Source organism: Tetrahymena thermophila (assembly GCF_000189635.1).
Source record: "Tetrahymena thermophila SB210 genomic scaffold scf_8254476, whole genome shotgun sequence".
Classification (NCBI taxonomy): domain Eukaryota; phylum Ciliophora; class Oligohymenophorea; order Hymenostomatida; family Tetrahymenidae; genus Tetrahymena; species Tetrahymena thermophila.
This window is the reverse complement of record NW_002476251.1, coordinates 92,329-110,199: the sequence shown is the minus strand read 5'-3', so window position 1 is coordinate 110,199 and position 17,871 is coordinate 92,329. Positions and strand designations below refer to the sequence as shown.

General features: G+C 21.2%; 7 protein-coding genes across 7 annotated transcripts; 6 read left to right on the top strand and 1 right to left on the bottom strand. All coding sequences in view use genetic code 6, as the record gives it.

Annotated features, from left to right (window-relative positions):
* Window positions 1–218: 218 nt before the first annotated feature.
* TTHERM_00727810 (transmembrane protein, putative) lies at window positions 219–2,841 on the top strand (the record flags this gene model as incomplete). The annotated part of the gene is made up of 2 exons (XM_001022666.3): window positions 219–1,181; window positions 1,519–2,841. 2 exons carry the CDS (start codon window positions 219–221, stop codon window positions 2,839–2,841), a joined length of 2,286 nt encoding a protein of 761 aa, XP_001022666.3.
* A 1,150-nt stretch (window positions 2,842–3,991) lies between these two features.
* Window positions 3,992–4,490, top strand: TTHERM_000727809 (secondary thiamine-phosphate synthase enzyme; the record flags this gene model as incomplete). Its single annotated transcript, XM_012799341.1, has 2 exons — window positions 3,992–4,343; window positions 4,405–4,490. 2 exons carry the CDS (start codon window positions 3,992–3,994, stop codon window positions 4,488–4,490), a joined length of 438 nt encoding a protein of 145 aa, XP_012654795.1.
* Window positions 4,491–5,710: 1,220 nt separating this feature from the next.
* TTHERM_000727808 (hypothetical protein) lies at window positions 5,711–6,850 on the top strand (the record flags this gene model as incomplete). The annotated part of the gene is made up of 6 exons (XM_012799340.1): window positions 5,711–5,830; window positions 5,913–6,012; window positions 6,074–6,183; window positions 6,257–6,400; window positions 6,481–6,606; window positions 6,710–6,850. 6 exons carry the CDS (start codon window positions 5,711–5,713, stop codon window positions 6,848–6,850), a joined length of 741 nt encoding a protein of 246 aa, XP_012654794.1.
* A 1,231-nt stretch (window positions 6,851–8,081) lies between these two features.
* On the bottom strand, window positions 8,082–8,528 carry TTHERM_000727807 (hypothetical protein; the record flags this gene model as incomplete). The annotated part of the gene is made up of 1 exon (XM_012799339.1): window positions 8,082–8,528. One exon carries the CDS (start codon window positions 8,526–8,528, stop codon window positions 8,082–8,084), a length of 447 nt encoding a protein of 148 aa, XP_012654793.1.
* Window positions 8,529–10,596: 2,068 nt separating this feature from the next.
* TTHERM_00727790 (hypothetical protein) lies at window positions 10,597–12,909 on the top strand (the record flags this gene model as incomplete). The annotated part of the gene is made up of 9 exons (XM_001022664.1): window positions 10,597–11,328; window positions 11,439–11,540; window positions 11,597–11,666; window positions 11,724–11,821; window positions 11,884–12,073; window positions 12,132–12,226; window positions 12,288–12,387; window positions 12,447–12,703; window positions 12,766–12,909. The coding sequence occupies 9 exons, from the start codon at window positions 10,597–10,599 to the stop codon at window positions 12,907–12,909; spliced, it is 1,788 nt and encodes a 595-aa protein (XP_001022664.1).
* Window positions 12,910–14,082: 1,173 nt separating this feature from the next.
* Window positions 14,083–14,684, top strand: TTHERM_00727780 (PAP2 superfamily protein; the record flags this gene model as incomplete). Its single annotated transcript, XM_001022663.2, has 3 exons — window positions 14,083–14,390; window positions 14,454–14,498; window positions 14,585–14,684. The coding sequence occupies 3 exons, from the start codon at window positions 14,083–14,085 to the stop codon at window positions 14,682–14,684; spliced, it is 453 nt and encodes a 150-aa protein (XP_001022663.2).
* A 1,502-nt stretch (window positions 14,685–16,186) lies between these two features.
* TTHERM_00727770 (PAP2 superfamily protein) lies at window positions 16,187–17,792 on the top strand (the record flags this gene model as incomplete). Its single annotated transcript, XM_001022662.2, has 3 exons — window positions 16,187–16,818; window positions 16,930–17,518; window positions 17,574–17,792. 3 exons carry the CDS (start codon window positions 16,187–16,189, stop codon window positions 17,790–17,792), a joined length of 1,440 nt encoding a protein of 479 aa, XP_001022662.2.
* Between the last annotated feature and the right edge of the window lie 79 nt (window positions 17,793–17,871).

Sequence of the window (17,871 nt, the reverse complement as noted above, 5' to 3'; positions counted from 1 at the left end):
AAAAATTCAATTGTTAATTTATTATCACTCTCTATGATGATAATTTTGATTTTATAATTTACTGGATTTTTTTCCTAGAAATTAACTGGGGTTGAAATAAAATTGTGATAGTAAATTTAAAATACAGAAATTAATAATAATTCATTTTTTGATATTATTTTTGTAAGAATTGATAATTTGAAATAAAATAGTAACAAACTAAATATAAAAATTACAAAATGCATCATCACAATACAATTTAGAATATTTCTCAATCGTTTTTAGAAAAGATTGATATATTTGGTATTGGAATAGCAATTAGGTTTAATCATTAACCTACTCATAATACTAAATTTGGAGGTTTTGTTAGTTTAATGATACTAGCAATAATCTTTTTCCAAGTTACTAATGTTTTGATAGGACTTTTTATGTAAAAAAATCCATAAGTTATATAATCTGATGATTATGTTTTCTAGCCAGAACCATTCTAAATAACACCAAAATCATTTAATATTGCTATGGGACTACAAGATGTAAACTTTAATTAGTTTATGGATGAAACAGTTTACAAAATCAAAGCTACACAATAAAATTTGGTTAGATTTTTAAACTAAACAACAAACAAAATGGATTAAAAGTGGACCTATAAAGATTTAAAAATGTCTCCTTGTACTAAACAAAACTTTTAAATAGATGGTATTTAAAATTACTTTCTAGACTTAAATTTTCCGATCATGTATTGTTTTGATACTAATGAAGAGGAAGCCATCATAGAAGGTGAATTTTCTGCTAATGTTTATAGAGGTATTGTGATTGAATTCGAGGAATGTATAGGAGAAGGTTGTGCCTCTAAAGAAAAAAAATCTGAATTCTTGAATAATCCTACTCTGGGAATTTTTTTTTCAAACTCAATCATACAAGTTCAAAACAAAGATAAACCATTTTTGCCAGTCGGAAAGAATCTTTACTGGCTTAATGGTCCAGATTTTCAAAAGTATTTAACATTAAATTTGATGAATACATATGTGAACACTGATTCTTCCTACTATGGCTCATCTTTTAAAAAAGAAAGAATTGTCAATTTCAGCTCTTCTGATGAGCAGGTGATCCCTAAGACTGACAAAGTTATGTTTAGGCTGACTATAGTTTATGAAAAAAACAGAGAAGTCAATTTCTACAGAAAATATATTAAAATAGATGAAGTAAATTTTCAATATAAATTTTAAATTATTTATCTTCAATAATTTATCATAAAATAAAAACCTTAAAATCAGCCAGCTTTGATTAAACCTGACTTTTATTTTCCCAATATATTTTATTTGTAAGTGGTTTTTTACTTTAATAAGTTGATTTCTTATTAATTATTACTAAAATTTTATTTAATCAAAAGACTTACTATTTTCTTGATTAAGCTAATGCTATTTCATCAAAAATTTAAAAAATAAAGTAAAAAGTAATCAAGCATAACCAAGCGGATTAAATTTTTAACTTTAATTATTTTTATGAGTATATTAATATCATTAATATCAAAATATAAAGGCATTTTCATAGCTTGGTGGTATGTTTAACGCCCTTTTATCCATAGGATATATTATCTGCTCTCCTATTTCTTAGCTTGAATTGAATAGAAAATTGCTCAATTCTATATTCAACATTACAGATGGGAAAAATTAAGAAGATAAAAACAAAAAAAATACTAAAAAAAGATTACCTTCCTAAACTAAAAAGGTGAGAGAAATTCTAAGCCCAACATCTTCAAACAATACTTTTAGTATGAACACTCCTAGAAAATAAAATTTACATGATATGATATCAACTGTTTAAAAAAATAATTTACCATAAAATAAATCTCATTCAATCAAAGACGCAGCAAGAGATTTTTTCAAAACACAATTTTCTGAGCTATAGGTCAAGTTTAAAGACTATATTTTTTATTATTTTAGATACTTTAAAAGTTTCTAAACCACTAAATAGAAAATAATTACTTATGGAACTAATAAGTTATATAATCACTTAGATATATTTTATATAGTAAATAAACTGATAGAAGTTGAGAAGTTGAAATACTTATTGCTTAATGAAAATTAAATAAAGCTATTTCAATACCTTCCTCGTCCTGAACTTAAAATTGAAGAAATCGACCTTGACGAAAATATAGACCTGAGTTAAAAAAATGCTTTAATGGAAGAGTAAAATTAGTAGACAACTAATTTTTTTAATTAATTATAATAATCATCTCCAACATCTCAATAATCTACAAGGATAAAATAAAAAACAAATAAAAAACAGAATCAAAATACAAAATTTTCATTTTTTGGCTAAGAGGAAAAGAGTTAACAAGAAAAAGCTTATGAGGCTCAAAAAGCTTTCAACTCTATATACGAAGGGTAAAATAAATCAAATTTAGATGAAAAAATTATTAAAATGCTCGATATAAAGTTAGTAAATCTTTTTAAAGAAAATTCTTTTGATCTAGCAAGTAATAGACAGTAATTTTAGTTGAATCAATTTGAATATAGGCAAGAAGAAAATGATTTATTAAGTCTAAATAGAACTTTAAAAAAATGTTAAACTCAATTTAGTAATCAGACAGATAGATTTGATTTAGATGATATAATAAAGTTATAAAAATCTAATTCAAACACATTAAATAATAGTTTTAGAATTCAAAACCCATCGTCCAAAACTTAAGACTAAAAGGAAAATGAGGAATCTGATAAGATGGATTATATCAAAGAAAGTAATTTAGATTAAATAGAAGACTTAAAATCAATTTAGTAAACAGATCAATAATATTTTCCTTCGCATATAGAAAAATAGCATAGGATTTAAGCAAAAAATTTAGATGAAGATGATACATGAAAATAATATTTATTTTTATATTTAATATGAAATATATTTCTGAAAAAATTTTTAAAATGATAATGAATTTGTATTAACAATATTTTATTATATTTTTATGCAATAAATTTTTTTTTTTTTCATTTAATTATTATTTTTACCTTTATTTCTTTGATACAATTTAAGTGAACACTTTTATTTTGAATTATTATTAAAACAGAAAACATAAAACTTACTTGATTATTTATTTTTATTTCTTATTTTAATTAAGTCATAAAATTTAATCAAAAAATGTAATAAAAATATATTTGTTATTTAGGTTTAATTGAGTGACTTATTTAATGAGATATATTTTATTTATTTTAAAATGAAGATAGATTTATCTTTTTAAATCGATTATAATTTAAATTAAAAAATTTTTTATTTAAAAACCAAAAGTTTTTTTTTAAAAAAAATCTTCTTAATGACATATTTAATGTGGAAATTAGTATTAAAGTTTCAAATTCGTAATAAATAAATTATATTTAATTATCTTTATTTACTTGAAGGATTCTTTAGCATCAAATAAAACAATAATTTATAAATAAAAAATATCATAAAATATTAGCTAAAGATTTAGATGATTATAAAATATGAAAATTTCATTTATTTTTAAATTTAATATGAAATATTTTACCAAAATTTTTTAAAAATAATGAAGTATTTTTATCAATTTTGTTTGTTAGATTTGATGAAAATAATATTTTATATTCCTTTAATTATTATTTATAAATTAAAAAATATTTTTATCAAATTTAAGCAACAAAAATATTCCTTTTGGTTCATAAAAGCCACCTTAATTTCAGTTTAAATACCTTATTTAATTGGAATTTTTTGCATATGTTATATGTAAACCCATTTTTATTAGGTGTTTATTTTATTTATAAATATTTTTTTTCAAAAATACTTTTAAATTAAATAGTAAAATTTAATTAATATTTAATAAAAAACTGTTTTTATACATATTTATACAAAATTTTTTTATTCAAGATAATAATAAATATCTATTAGATATTGAACAAATAATAATGATTTTATAAAAAAGGAATATGTTTAAGAAATTAGATAAATTTTTTATTTTTTGAGTCATAATTTATATTAATTTTGTTTAATATTATTAAGTATCTTACAAATGTAGTAAAGTCATTGGTTTTAGAGAGAAATTTAGCTTAAATAAAAAGGAAGAGGTTGTCATCTAATTACAGATGAAATTAAAAATCAAATAAAAGAGATTTAAAACTTCAAAATCGGTAATGCAACATTATTTTTAAAACATACAAGTGCTTCTATTAGCTTGAATGAAAATTTTGATCCTGATGTAAGATTAGACATGGAAGATACTTTGAATAGAATCGTCCCAGAAGGTAACAAATTATACAGACATTCTTCTGAAGGAAAAGATGATATGCCTGCTCATGTAAAATCTTAACTAATAGGTGTTTCTTTAACTATTCCAATTACTGATGGAGACTTTAACTTAGGAAGTAATCTAATTTTATTTTATAAAAGTATTTATTCCATAAATATATTTAATTAATTAAAAAGCATGGTAAGGAATATATTTAAATGAGCATAGAGATGGAAAACACTCTAGAACATTAGTAGTAACTATAAATGGTTAGCCAAAATGATATTATAATATTTGGTTTATACTTAAAATATATTTAAAATGTTAATAGTCAACTCTTTAAAAAATTAGCTAGTTCTATCTATTTATACATATAATTTTAGCAACCTGTTTTTAAAGCAATTATAGTTATTTTTTATAAGTGATAATCTAATAGCCATCTATAAAATAAGTAGAAATATATTAAATGCAAAAATACAAATTTTATTCTATAAAAATTTTAAAATTAAAAAAAATATTTTGAAATTAATATTTGAATTTATTCACATTAAATATTATGTTAAACATAATCATAATTTAATTTATAAATATAAAAAGTAGGAAAAAAAATAGCATGAACACCATGTTTAAATTTCATTATATTTTTCAATTATTTTAATTATTATTAAATATTTAAAATTATTTTAATGCTATGACAAGTCAATTTGAATTTTTAAACAAATTTGAATGATAAAAATATATATCATTTTTATTCAATAATTTTCATTATTTAATTAAAACAAATAAAAACTATTCTTTATTTGAAATATTTATTTTATTAACTCTTTTTTAATATATTTCAATAAATTATAAATTACTGAAATAAATAATAAAATATAAATAAACAAAATAATTTTAAATATATTTATTTTACTTTTATATTATTCTAAATTATTATTAAAGCTTATATTTTTTTGAAATTTTAGATTTATTAGAATTACAAAAGATAAATAAATATCATTGATTATAAACAATTTTTTATTAATTCCAAATCAAAAAGAAAAATCAATACCCATCACAGAATTATTTTAATTTTTTAAATTTAATTCTTTGAAAGATTTTATTAAAAAAATAATTCTTAATTATATTTAACAATCAATATAAGAATTAAAAATTAAAATTTTATTTTTAATTAAGTAATTTATCATTTTCATTCTAATTAAAGTTAAGAATATTAGAAATTTTTTTTATGAAGATTTAAAATAAGTAAAATAGTATTTAATGGGTTTTGAATATAGATAAATTAGATAAAATATTTGATAGTTTATTGATAGAACCAATCTATTTTATTGATAAATATATTTACTAATTTAACTTTAATATTGGTTGATTTTTCATTCTTTAGTTATTAAAAATAGAATAGTAGTAGCTTTTCAAAAAAAATTAGAGCATCATAATATTATTGATAAATTAATAAATAATTAGCTTACTTCAAAAAATAATAATTATAAATTAGTTTTCAGAATGATTTCTTAAAAGACTTTAATATTAACATTAGCTATTATAGCGATTTAAGTTTTAGCAGCATCAAATGATACTAGCCTTATATGTGGAGGAGCTACTGACACTAACTCTTATAATAGAGTAATTTAATTATAATTAAAATGACATATTTGCTTGTTTAAAATAACAAATGATTAATTGATTGATTATCTTTTAAATAAAGGGAGATACTGCTATTATTTGCGTATAAATCAAAGGTTTAGGCAAAAAAATTCCATTTTAAGTGACAGTCGATTAATATGCTGGTTTAAATCTTAAAGGAAGTAAATAAATTTAACATAAAATTTAGTGATTGATAGTAATTTATTTATAAATTTGTAAAAGCTTATAATACAATAAAAAGCTTAGCTAACTTTAGTACTTAAGCATAAACAGCTAATGGATTCTAGCTAGTTGTTTAATCTTTTTAAAATTCAATTTAAAGTGATGCACTTGTAATTAATTATTTAGATTTTAAAATAATCATTCATTTTGGTTTATAATATTGGAAATGTAAATATAATATAGACATATATTAGATAAGATACACCAACTGCTGGTTCAACAACTACACCCTATGTATTCCCTATATTTTCAGCTGTTATTTAAATTACAAATGGTAAAATAACTGGAATAGATTGGGATAATGGTTGCTGGAATGGATCAAGTCCAGTAAAATTTATTTTTATGAAACTTTTTTATTTTAGCTTTTGACTATTAGTAAAATATAATTATTTTTGAAAATATTTTAGACTGTTTGCAAATAACTCACTGTAAGTACACTTGATTCTAAAGGTAATTAAACCACTTATAGCGAATCTAATAACTATATTACAGACTGTACAAATAATTCAACAGACGGTTCTTGTGATCCTAAGGTATTCAATCATTTATGATAATTTAATAAAAATCTATTATATCTTAACACTTTTTGGCTTACATTTAACAATTTGTGTTTAAAATTGATATTTTTTTGTAAAGGTATATATATCCTGGATGGGTACAGATTCTAACGGTAACTACATGACATCAGCTGGACTAAGAATGTCAAGATTTTAATCATATTCAGTAGGAGAATTTTATCAAAGCTCAAAATCAGCTTTCAGTGGAATATCTATTTGATTAATAAAATGCTTAAATAATCAATAAAATTTAAAAATAATAGAGTATTGTTCCTAATTAATTTATAAGTTTATGTATTTTATCCATTAAGAATTGTTTATTTATAAGTTAATAATACTTATTTTTTTAATAAAAAAAAAAAATTAAATTTCAATTTTAAGATTGAATTTATTCTCTTTATTTAACCAAATAAAATAAATGAAATATGGTAACTAAAATCATATGCTGGACTAAGAATGTCAAGATTTTAATAATATTCAGTAGGAGAATTTTATCAAAGATCAAAATCAGCTTTCAGTGGAATATCTATTTGATTATTAAAAATGCTTAAATAATCAATAAAATTTAAAAATAAAAGAGTATTGTTCCTAATTAATTTATAAGTTTATGTATTTTATCCATTAAGAATTGTTTATTTATAAGTTAATAATACTTATTTTTTTAATAAAAAAAATAAAATTTTAATTTTAAGATTGAATTTATTCTCATTATTTAACCAAATAAAATAAATGAAACAAAAATAATAATTTTTTTAATTAAATACTTTTCAGCTCAAAAAATAGAATTTATTTTTTAAGTTTATTTTAAAAAAATAAATCAATCAATTATCTTTTAATTTAAAACATTATAAAACAAAAAATTTAGTAGATTGAATCAATAGCAATTAAAAGGAGCGAAACTAACTAGGTGAAAATTAAAAGAAAGATAAATTAATAGTTATTTTCCAGAAGAAAAAAATGTATTTCTAAAATTAGTTTAAAATAATTATCTTTTCTTCACTTCAAGTAGAATTTGGTTTAGTTGGTTAAATTTTATTATCTCTCTTAACTTATTGAAAGAGTGATATTTTATTTTTAATATTTAAAATAATTAAATAAATCAAAAACAAACTAAATTGTGGTGGGTTTTTTAAATTTTCAGATAAATTTAAATAAAAGTCAAAAGTACTATATTTTAACATTAAAAACTGCGAATTTTATTTGTGTTTTATATAATTAATTAAATCTAAGGCGTTGGAATAAAGAATTGTTTTCGAGGCAAACAAAAAAAGTTCTCCTCTTTGCAGAGGAGAGCTTCGACTTTTGTCGATAACTCAAAACCTTGGGGAAAGTCCTCCTGACTCTGATAGAAAGTATCAGTTTTAACTAACGGGGGATTTCATCTTTCTGTCGAAGAGGGTTTTTACCCAAAAAGTAAACACCTGAGACTTAAGAGAGATGAGGTCTTCTTATCAATAGCAAAGTTATACAATTCTAAGAACACAAGGAGGCTCACTTTATTCCAACGCCTTAGATTTCACTTCATTCTTGATTTGTCTTTGATGGCTTCTAAGAACACACTCCTTCAGCAGAGTCTTCTCAATACTTTGAACCTAAGATATGCATTTAATAAAACTATAATGAAGAAATGAAAAAATCTATTCCTTATCCCCAGCAAAATGTGCTTTCATTCTAATACCCACCCCCTCCCACCCCTCCTGAGAGCATCTTTTGCTGGGGTTTGGAAATTTTTTTTCATTTCTAAAAAAGTTAAAATCTTTGCATGTAAGAACCTTTATTTTATTTTTTTTAATTGATTTAAAATGCAGCCAAAAGCATGGATAATTGGATTTCAGCAAATATTCGTGAAGATTTCTGCAGAAATTGAAGTAAATAGCAGTTTATGAATTAAACGACATTCATGATGTTTAAATCACTGGCCTGCGCTTACATTTTTCTATTTATCAATCAATCATTTATAATGATTTCTTTGTCATACTGAATTTATTAATTTTATTTTCTAAAAAAAGATATTATCTTCTTTGGTTGACGAGACCCTATTGAATACTTTTTGGTTGCCTATAAGACGATTCTGGATTTTTAAAGTTAAGGTAAACAAACAAACATAAACTTTTTAAACAAAATAATACACTAAAGCAAATTACACTCTGGATAATTTTATACTATATCATTATCCCTTTTTGAGTTTGCAATAGAAAAAGAGGATATCCAAGATTTGAACATTAAATTGTTCAAAATAACTTCACCCCTCTAACACCTATTTCAAAATAAATAATCAAAGAAAAAAATTGATTAATTAATTTGTATTTTTATTAATAATTAGAGATTAAATTCATGGGAAACTAATGTAAAATTTAGAAGAAAAAAAATGCTCAATCTTCCTCAAATGCCATAAATCATAGGTAATTAGCTAACTTCATTAATTATCTTTAAAAATATATGTGTCTAAAATAAATCTAACATCTAAATCAAATCCGATGATGACAAAAATGCACCATTCATAAATTAAGTTGTTGAGAACTTTAAAACCCAAAACCTGTCTGATTCATTTATATAAAAATGTGTGAGATAGATGATTAGCAAATATCAATTATTTATTAGTTTAATTTGATATTTCAACATATTAATAATTATTTTTAAAATAAAAGATTGATGATAAATTAGAATAGTTTCATTAAATTAGCTGTGCTCTTCATCATTTAGCTAATAATAATAAAAATATTTTATTTATCAAACTCAATATTTATGGTTATACATTTTTACATATTTTCCTTTGTTTCTACTGTTAATTTTAAAAAATGAAATTAATTGATCATATTCTTCTTTATATTTTTAATTTTAAAATAAAAACTAATAAATAAAACAATTAAATATGAAATATACATATCACAAAAATTGCATTCTTCAATACATTTTTTTAGTTTTAGAGAAGAATTATTTTTTTATAAAGCCAAAATTTTTATCTATATTTTAAGTAGTTTCTGATTTTAAAATCTTATTAATTAAATAAGTATTATAAGCACAAATGAGTTGTAATTATTTAATTGTGTTTAAAGTATAGATAGTGCTTTTTAATTTTATAACATAAATATTGGATAAATATCTTTAGAAATATCTGATATGAATGAGTTCTTACTTTTTTTATCATAGTAAAAATTATATTAAGATACCAGATATACAAAAATAAGATTTTAAAATGTATAAAAATTATGAAAAAAAATCTAAATAGTATCTAAAATTTAAGTTGTTAAAATAAATAAATTAGATTGAAATAGTAACAAGCAAAATGGTGTATTCATTTTAATTTATAAATAAATACATAAAGATTAGTTGACATTTAAATATCATATATTCTAAAATGAAAATATTTTCCAAATAAATTTATTTACTAATTAAAAAAATATTTGTTGAATTAAATTAAATTTTAACCTCATTTCAAGTTTTTTATTTTAATTTGAATTAAATTTTTAAAAATTAATAGAAGAAGAAACTATAATTAGTTATATTCATAATTTAATAGAATGCTTATTCATAATAAATTAGCACAAAATATATTTTTTAATCAATAAAGAAAGATCAAAAATTATTTTTGTTTCTAATTATTAATTTTATTAATATAAACAATACTTTATATTTCAAATAATTTTAAGAATCACCTCTATTAATATTCTTCTTCTTTAAGAGTATTTGCATATTCTCCTTGGATTTGTTTATATAATAATATTCTGTTTTAATATAAATTAAAAATTATTTCATCAATTTTAAAAAAGAAAAATATTTTAGTTTTTATTTTAATTTCAAATAAAAAAAGTAGATGATACTAATAAAAAGATATTTGTTAATATATGAATGAATATTTGATTATTAGTATTATTTAGAAAGATCTTTTGGAAATAATCCAAATTTTTTGAGATACTATTTTTATTAATATTTTTATCAGGAAAAGATTATAAAATAGAACATAAAATGTCGATTAAAAGAGGCATGCAAAGAGCATGGCACAAATTCTTATAAACTAACTTTAATGTGTTCATGAGAAGTGGATAGAACTTAGATAAATAGAGAAAGTATTAACACATTGAAATTCAGCAACAATTTTAAGATATGGAAAATGAGAGAAAGAAATAAAGATTACTTTTGATTGAATACAAGAAAAAAATGAAAAAGAAATTAATTGAGCAATAATTAGATTATTTGAATAAGCAAAAAGAATTGGGAATTATCAATTCAAAGGGTTATAGTGAAGAATAGAAGTAGTTATTAGAGGAAACTAAAAAATTAGAAGGTATTAAAACTGCCGAATAATTTGATTCAGTTGAGTAATATGCTAAGGAGATGATGAAAAAATAGCTTGAACTAAAGAATGAAAATGCTTAAACAATTTATAAGATAACATCAGACAAAGATGAAGAAGATTTAAAAGAAGAATTAATGATTGCACTCTCAAAAATTAATAGTGAACTAGAGCAAATAAAAGTTACAAAATAGGAATTAGAGCAAGTTAATACAAAGATTGAAGAATTAGAACCTGATTATATTTTAATTACAGGAATGAAAAAACAATTAGTACTCAATCAAATCGCTTATTATGAATTCTAGTCTAGAAATCTTTAAGGTTTTAATTTACACCCTGAAACAATGAAAGCTATTGAAAAAATACATTATGATGTTGATCATAATATTCCTGTCAAAAGAGAAGTAATTTAATTATAATAAACACAAATTTTGATATGATCAAATTAATACTTCATAGATAGCTATTTATATTGCTTTTATATATTAAATAAATAAATAAATTATTTAAAAAGTTGTTATTTGAAGTATGTCCAGAACTTTTTGAAGCAGAACTTGAGACAATGGAAAAAATTGAACGTGATAAAATTTTAGCTAAAAGACCTAGACTTGATAGTGTAAAATTTAAGTACAAAGTTTAAATATTTTAATCAATCTTTTATATATTTTAAAGAACGATTCTTCAGTCATTAAGGTTACTGAAAAGTATCCTAAGCATGATGAATTACCAAAGCCTTTGCATCGTAAGATATTTTCATATAAAATATGTTGAATGCTTTAATTGTATTTTTATTAATTAGCTCTTGAATAAATCAAAGTTGATGAGTACGAGATGAGAGATTTTGTTTATAGAAAATGTGGTTAATTTGCTTAAAAATGGGCTGAACATATTTATATTGTAATTAATTAATCATCATTGCTTTAATTTCCAACAAATTATTTAAAAAATAATAAAAATAGAAAAGAGAAGCTGGATTTGCTAATGTTCATTTAGTTTTGGAAAACATTGAATTGAAACCTGAAGAAAAATTAACAGAAGAAGAGAAAGAATTGAAAAAAGATTTGTAAGAATTGAAAAAAATAAATTAAGATTTTGCTCATTTCTGTGAGCTTCTCAAGGAAAAAGCAATTCAAGAACAAAAGAAATTATGTAAATTCTAAGATTGATATTTAAATATTTATTCAAATTTTTTATCAAAATTTAATAGAAATTCCTGAATTTGTCAAGTAAAATAAAAAACTTGAAGCTGCTTGGATTGAGAAATGGGAAACTTTAGTTGGAAATTCATATGAATTTAGTGAAGTAAAAAAAATTTATTTCATTAATTAGAATAAATTATATTTTATTTTGAATTAATTAATAGAGTTTGTTAATTCCTGACAACTCAAACACTAACGAAAATTAATTTGATCACATACTACAAGAATACAGAAGAGCTGATATTAAATCACTTATTGAATAATGTAAGTTTTAATGATTATCAGAAAAATAAGATAAAAATATCTGTTTTTTTAATTTAAAGCAAACGAAGAATATAAAAAAATTGTTGGTGGTGATGAACCAGTAAGAGCTAGAGACCCCAAAGAAAAAAATGTTAATTTGATATAGAAGCTTAATATTTTATCTGAGGTAATGAATTAATTACCAGAAAGAGAAGAAAGAAAGCTTATTCCTCAATTTGTTGGTTAAGTTACCTATTCAGATCATCCTGAAGAAAAAAGAATTTTACTCACTGAAATGACAAAAATTTTATTCTTAAACAATTAAAATCCTAAGAAAGTAAAAATTTTAATAAAAATTATAAATATTTAAATCTTATAAAATAATACAATAAAAACTAGTATAATGTTGAGTTTTGGGCTAATCATTTCAATTTAGAGCCTCAAAAGCTAAGAAACATATTCAATTATATCTCTTATGCAATTCCCGATGTAACAAATGAAAAAGAAACTGGAAAAGTCTTCCGTTTTATTTATGAAAGTTGATGGCTCACTCAATTTACCTTACCCATTTCAAGTTTATTAGAATATACTATTAAAAATGTATAATCTTAGTATTTTATATTCTGTAAATTATACCAATATTCAAAATAATTTAAAATATAAAATATTAAACAAACAATCTTTTTGTGCTCTGAAATAAGTTAAATTTTCAGATAAATAAAAACTAAATTCTAGTAATATTTTTTCTCAATTTTATTTAACTTCATGCTAGTTCATTGAATTTTTACAAAAATTAGTAATAAATAAATATGTATCGATAATTTATTAAATTGTGTTGCTTAATTAATAGTGTAGCAAAAATCTACTTTTTATTAAAAACTATGTTTCAGCAAAAAATTAATTAAACTAAAAAATTGAGTGAATTTTTCAAAATATTATTAAATTTTTAACAAAAAATAATTTAAATCAACAAAAGTCAATTTTTTCTGGAAAAATTTTTCTAATTTATTTGTATTTTTAATTTAGTTTTAGATTAAAACTGTTTTTATAAAGTTAAATTTACATCAAATTAAAAATATTTAATTTCAATTAATATTTATTACTTTAAATTACTTACTTAGATGTTTTTACTATGAAATTAAATAATTAGGTTAAAAAATTAAGTTTTATTAAACATTCTTTACTTCTTAAAAACGTGTTTCATAAATGGGAATCCTAAATTTGACTTTTAAATTTTAAATTATCAAAATTAAACAGTCAACTTAATCAGTAATTTGCTAATTAGCAATTATTTATGTATAGACTTTATAATAGTGCCTACACGTGGTTTTTTTTTGTTATATTCTATATTATGCAAAATAAATTTATTTTTATAAATTATGAAGTTTTTATTTCTTTTTGGAGATTTTAAATAATATAAATATTTAAAATAAACTATTGATGAATAAAGAAAAGCTTTTTGGGATTATTTTATTTTCTCTCTGCTTAATTTGGATTATTATTGATGCAATACTCAAAGATGATCTATTTAGATGGAATTACACTTTTACTTATTCTCTTCAACAAGGATAATCTAATCCTTAGCTTCCAAAATATGTATTTTTTAATATAATGTCTTTTATTGGTGAAGGAGAAATCACGCTGTTAATTCCTCTACTTGGATATATATTTTTCCCTAATAAAATTTAATCTTTAAAATTTTTAATAACTTTATACATGTCTAGTTTTATTATGAGCTTATTAAAAATATGGTATCATGAACCTCGTCCTTACTTTATTTATACTGATTTGATAAGTATTGGCTGCGAACAAGAATTTGCTAAGCCTTCAGGACACACATTAGGATCTACAGTTTTTTACTATCTAGTTTTTGATTCACTTATTAACAGAAAATTTTTTATTGTTTCTAAACAATCAGAAAAATCATAAGAAATCATGAATTTACCTAAACTCTATCAATAAAAACTAAATAGTAATAATCCTTAAAATTCATAACAAATTATTGATGAAGAAAAAAACATTAAGTAAATTTAAATTAATTTTATAGTAAAAAATATTTTTTTTTAAATTCATTTATAAAATTTTAGATAAACTATTAACGATGGAAATTGCACTCTAATTGTAGGCAATGAGTAACAGAATAATGATATAGGAAAAGAAAGATTTATAAATAGTTTTATATATCTGCCTATTTATTTGATAGTTGTCTTTTTAATAGGATTTAGCAGAATAATGCTAGGTGCTCATTCCTTTGGTTAAGTTATTATTGCTTGGGTTTACGCTACAATATTTCTTATACTCTACAGATGGAAACTTGAAATAATTTTAGATAATATTCTGAATGATGTCACATATAAAATTTTTTTTAAAAAATAAGAATTGATAATTTACTTTTTGAAAATAAGCTTAATCTACATAACTTTACTTTTAATAGGAATTTTATCATACTATTTTATAAATGCCTCAATATCTGATTATGACAGAAATAAGTACAAATAAAACTTATTAAAGAATCCTAATTGCACGAAATCTTTTGAAGGATATAGATTTTTAACTAATGGATGCCTATTGGATTTATCTTGTATAACATTCTCTTACAGTCTGATTATTAATGCACTATTGACTTAAGGAAGATACAAGCCTGAACTCTGGACTTAATCATACAAACCTCTCAGATTTTTTAAAAAAGTAAGCTTATTTTAAATTTATGAAATAAATTCAGTTTATGCAATTAACAAAAAATTAAAAATAAATAAATGTATTTAGGTTTTTAGAATAATATTAACATTACTTCTTTTTGGAATTCCTTATTATTGCTTTAGATACTATTAAATTGGAAACTTATATCTTGATTTATTCTTTAGAGACAACTTAAAAAACTTCTTTATACCTTTATTTATAATCAAATTGTAACCTTATTTATTTAATATTTTGCATCTTGAGATTGATGGAGATTATCTGAAAACCCTACCAAAATATGATTTGCTGCATTTTTCCTTAGTTTCTTTTCAAGGAATTAAAGAAAAAAATTGAAATATTCATAATATAAAATATAAATATTAAAAATGTATATAATAATTATTAATTAGTTATGAATATTCTGAGTGTATATATCTTTAATGATTAAAAGGTTTTAATAAATATTATTCTATTTCTATAATTAATATTATAATTAAAATACTTCTGTTGAATTTAAGAAATTTATAAATTCTAAAAAAAATATCTCAAAGTAAAACATACTAACGAATTATTTCATTCAAAATTAAAAAATCCTGAAATCAAAAATAATTTATAACTCTTTATTTTAAAAGAATATTTATTTTGAATATATTTAATCTTTAAATCTCTTTTATTAATATAACATCATTATCTAAGCAAATTTAAAACGAAGTTCGAAGTTAGTTATAGAATAATTTAACTACTACGTTTGTATGCTTTGCTTTATTCTATTACATTTAATTTAAAATATCTTTCAAACGTATCTAGTTAGCATTTTCTAACTCATAACTTATAACTAATTAATTAATATGTAAGTCAACATAAAATTTCATTTACAAATTTACAGAATAATTGAATATTCAGATTAATATAATGTTTCATTTAAAAATGGTTAAAAGTTTAAAATATTAATTTAATAATTGATAAACATTATTTTTAATACTTTATTTTGGATTCTTTATTCTATTACACTTAATTTTTAAAAAATTAAAAAGTATCTTTTTTAATAACATTTTCTGACTCATAACTTATAACTTGTATTTACGTTAATATAAAATTTTATTAACTCTTGGGCAAATTAATTTAATAATTTACTTTAAAAATGGGTAAAAGTTTAAACAATTAATTTAATAATCAACAAAACAAATTCATTTAATTTTAGAATCCTGATTTTTTTGAAAACCAATAATAGTCAATGAAATTTAAAGTATTATAATATGCCCTTGCGATCTGCAGTATAGTTTGGATTATATTAGATGCTATTTATGGTGAATAATTTTTTAAGTGGAATTACTCATTTGCTTATTCGATGCAAAATGGAGATTCTGATCCTTCTCTTCCAAAATATAAAATATTTACAATTATTTCTTATCTAGGACAGGAAGAGCTAATCGCTATCTTTGTTTTATTCGGATTTATATTTTTTGCAAACAAGATTTAGGCTCTTAAAATCTTAATAGGAACTATGATTACAGTCTATTTAATATGTCTTCTCAAGTTATGGTATAAAGATCCACGTCCCTATTTTGTTTACCCTGATTTGCAGGGTATAGGATGTGATCCTGAATTTGGTAAACCATCAGGCCATGCTTTCATAACATCTGTTTTATTTTATTTGATGTTTGATTCGTTTGTTAATAAAAAAATAATCAACCCTACTAATGCCTAAATAGATGATTAATAAATATATAAAGAAACTAAAGTTGTTGATATTGAGATGATACCACAAGATTCGTAAATATTTCTTATTATCGACCAAACAAAAATATAATTATTACAAATTTTTACTTTTAATTAATTTTTATCGTCAAGAATATATTAAGATAAATTATCATTATAAATTAGCAATAATTCTCCACAATTGTAAGGCCAGAGTTTAGGAAGCAAGAAAATTGTATATTAAGAAAGATTTCTAAACAGCTTTATATACTTTCCAATATATCTGATTTTAATTTTCCTTGTAGGATTTGCAAGAGTTATTTTAGGTGTACACTCTTTTAACTAAGTTTTACTTGGATGGGCTTATAGTTTATTATATATTTTATTTTATAGATTAAAATTGGAAATATTTATTGAGAACAGCCTCTAAGTAGTTATTGAAAAAAAATTTAATAATGACAAATAAAAACTTAAATATTTATTTTTTATCACAGTCATTTATATTATTTCGATTGCTTTGGCAATGATCTTTTATTATATAGCTGATAATTAGCTTACTTAAAACTAAAAAAATGAATACAAAGCTAACTTTATGAGTCACTCATATTGTTAAGACTCTTTTGATGCCCATACATTTTTAGCTGGAGAATGTATTTTAGACTGTGCTGTACTTTCTTTAATTTATGGAGTGTATGTTAGCTGCATTTCTCTAAAGGGAACATACTAACCAGAATTATGGAACTAAAGCTACAAAAATCTAAAGCTTTCTAAAAAAGTAAATAATTTTTAAAAATTTTTTATTGAATTAAAAAATTATTTATTTAAATCAGATTATAAGAGTAATTATAACTTTGGTCTTAGTTGCTATTCCTTATATTTTATTCTCCCTTTATAAAATTGATAATTAATATCTATATTTCCTTTTCAGAAGTAACTTGAAATATTTGTTCGTAGGATTATTTCTTATTAGATTACAACCTTTTGCATTTAAGATAACAAAACTAGAAATCGATGGTGATTTGCTAAAACTCTTACCTAATTCAAACTGATTGATAATAATAATTTTGGAATCAATTAATGATATATATTGTAATTTGAAATATATATTGAAATAGCTTATTTTCAATT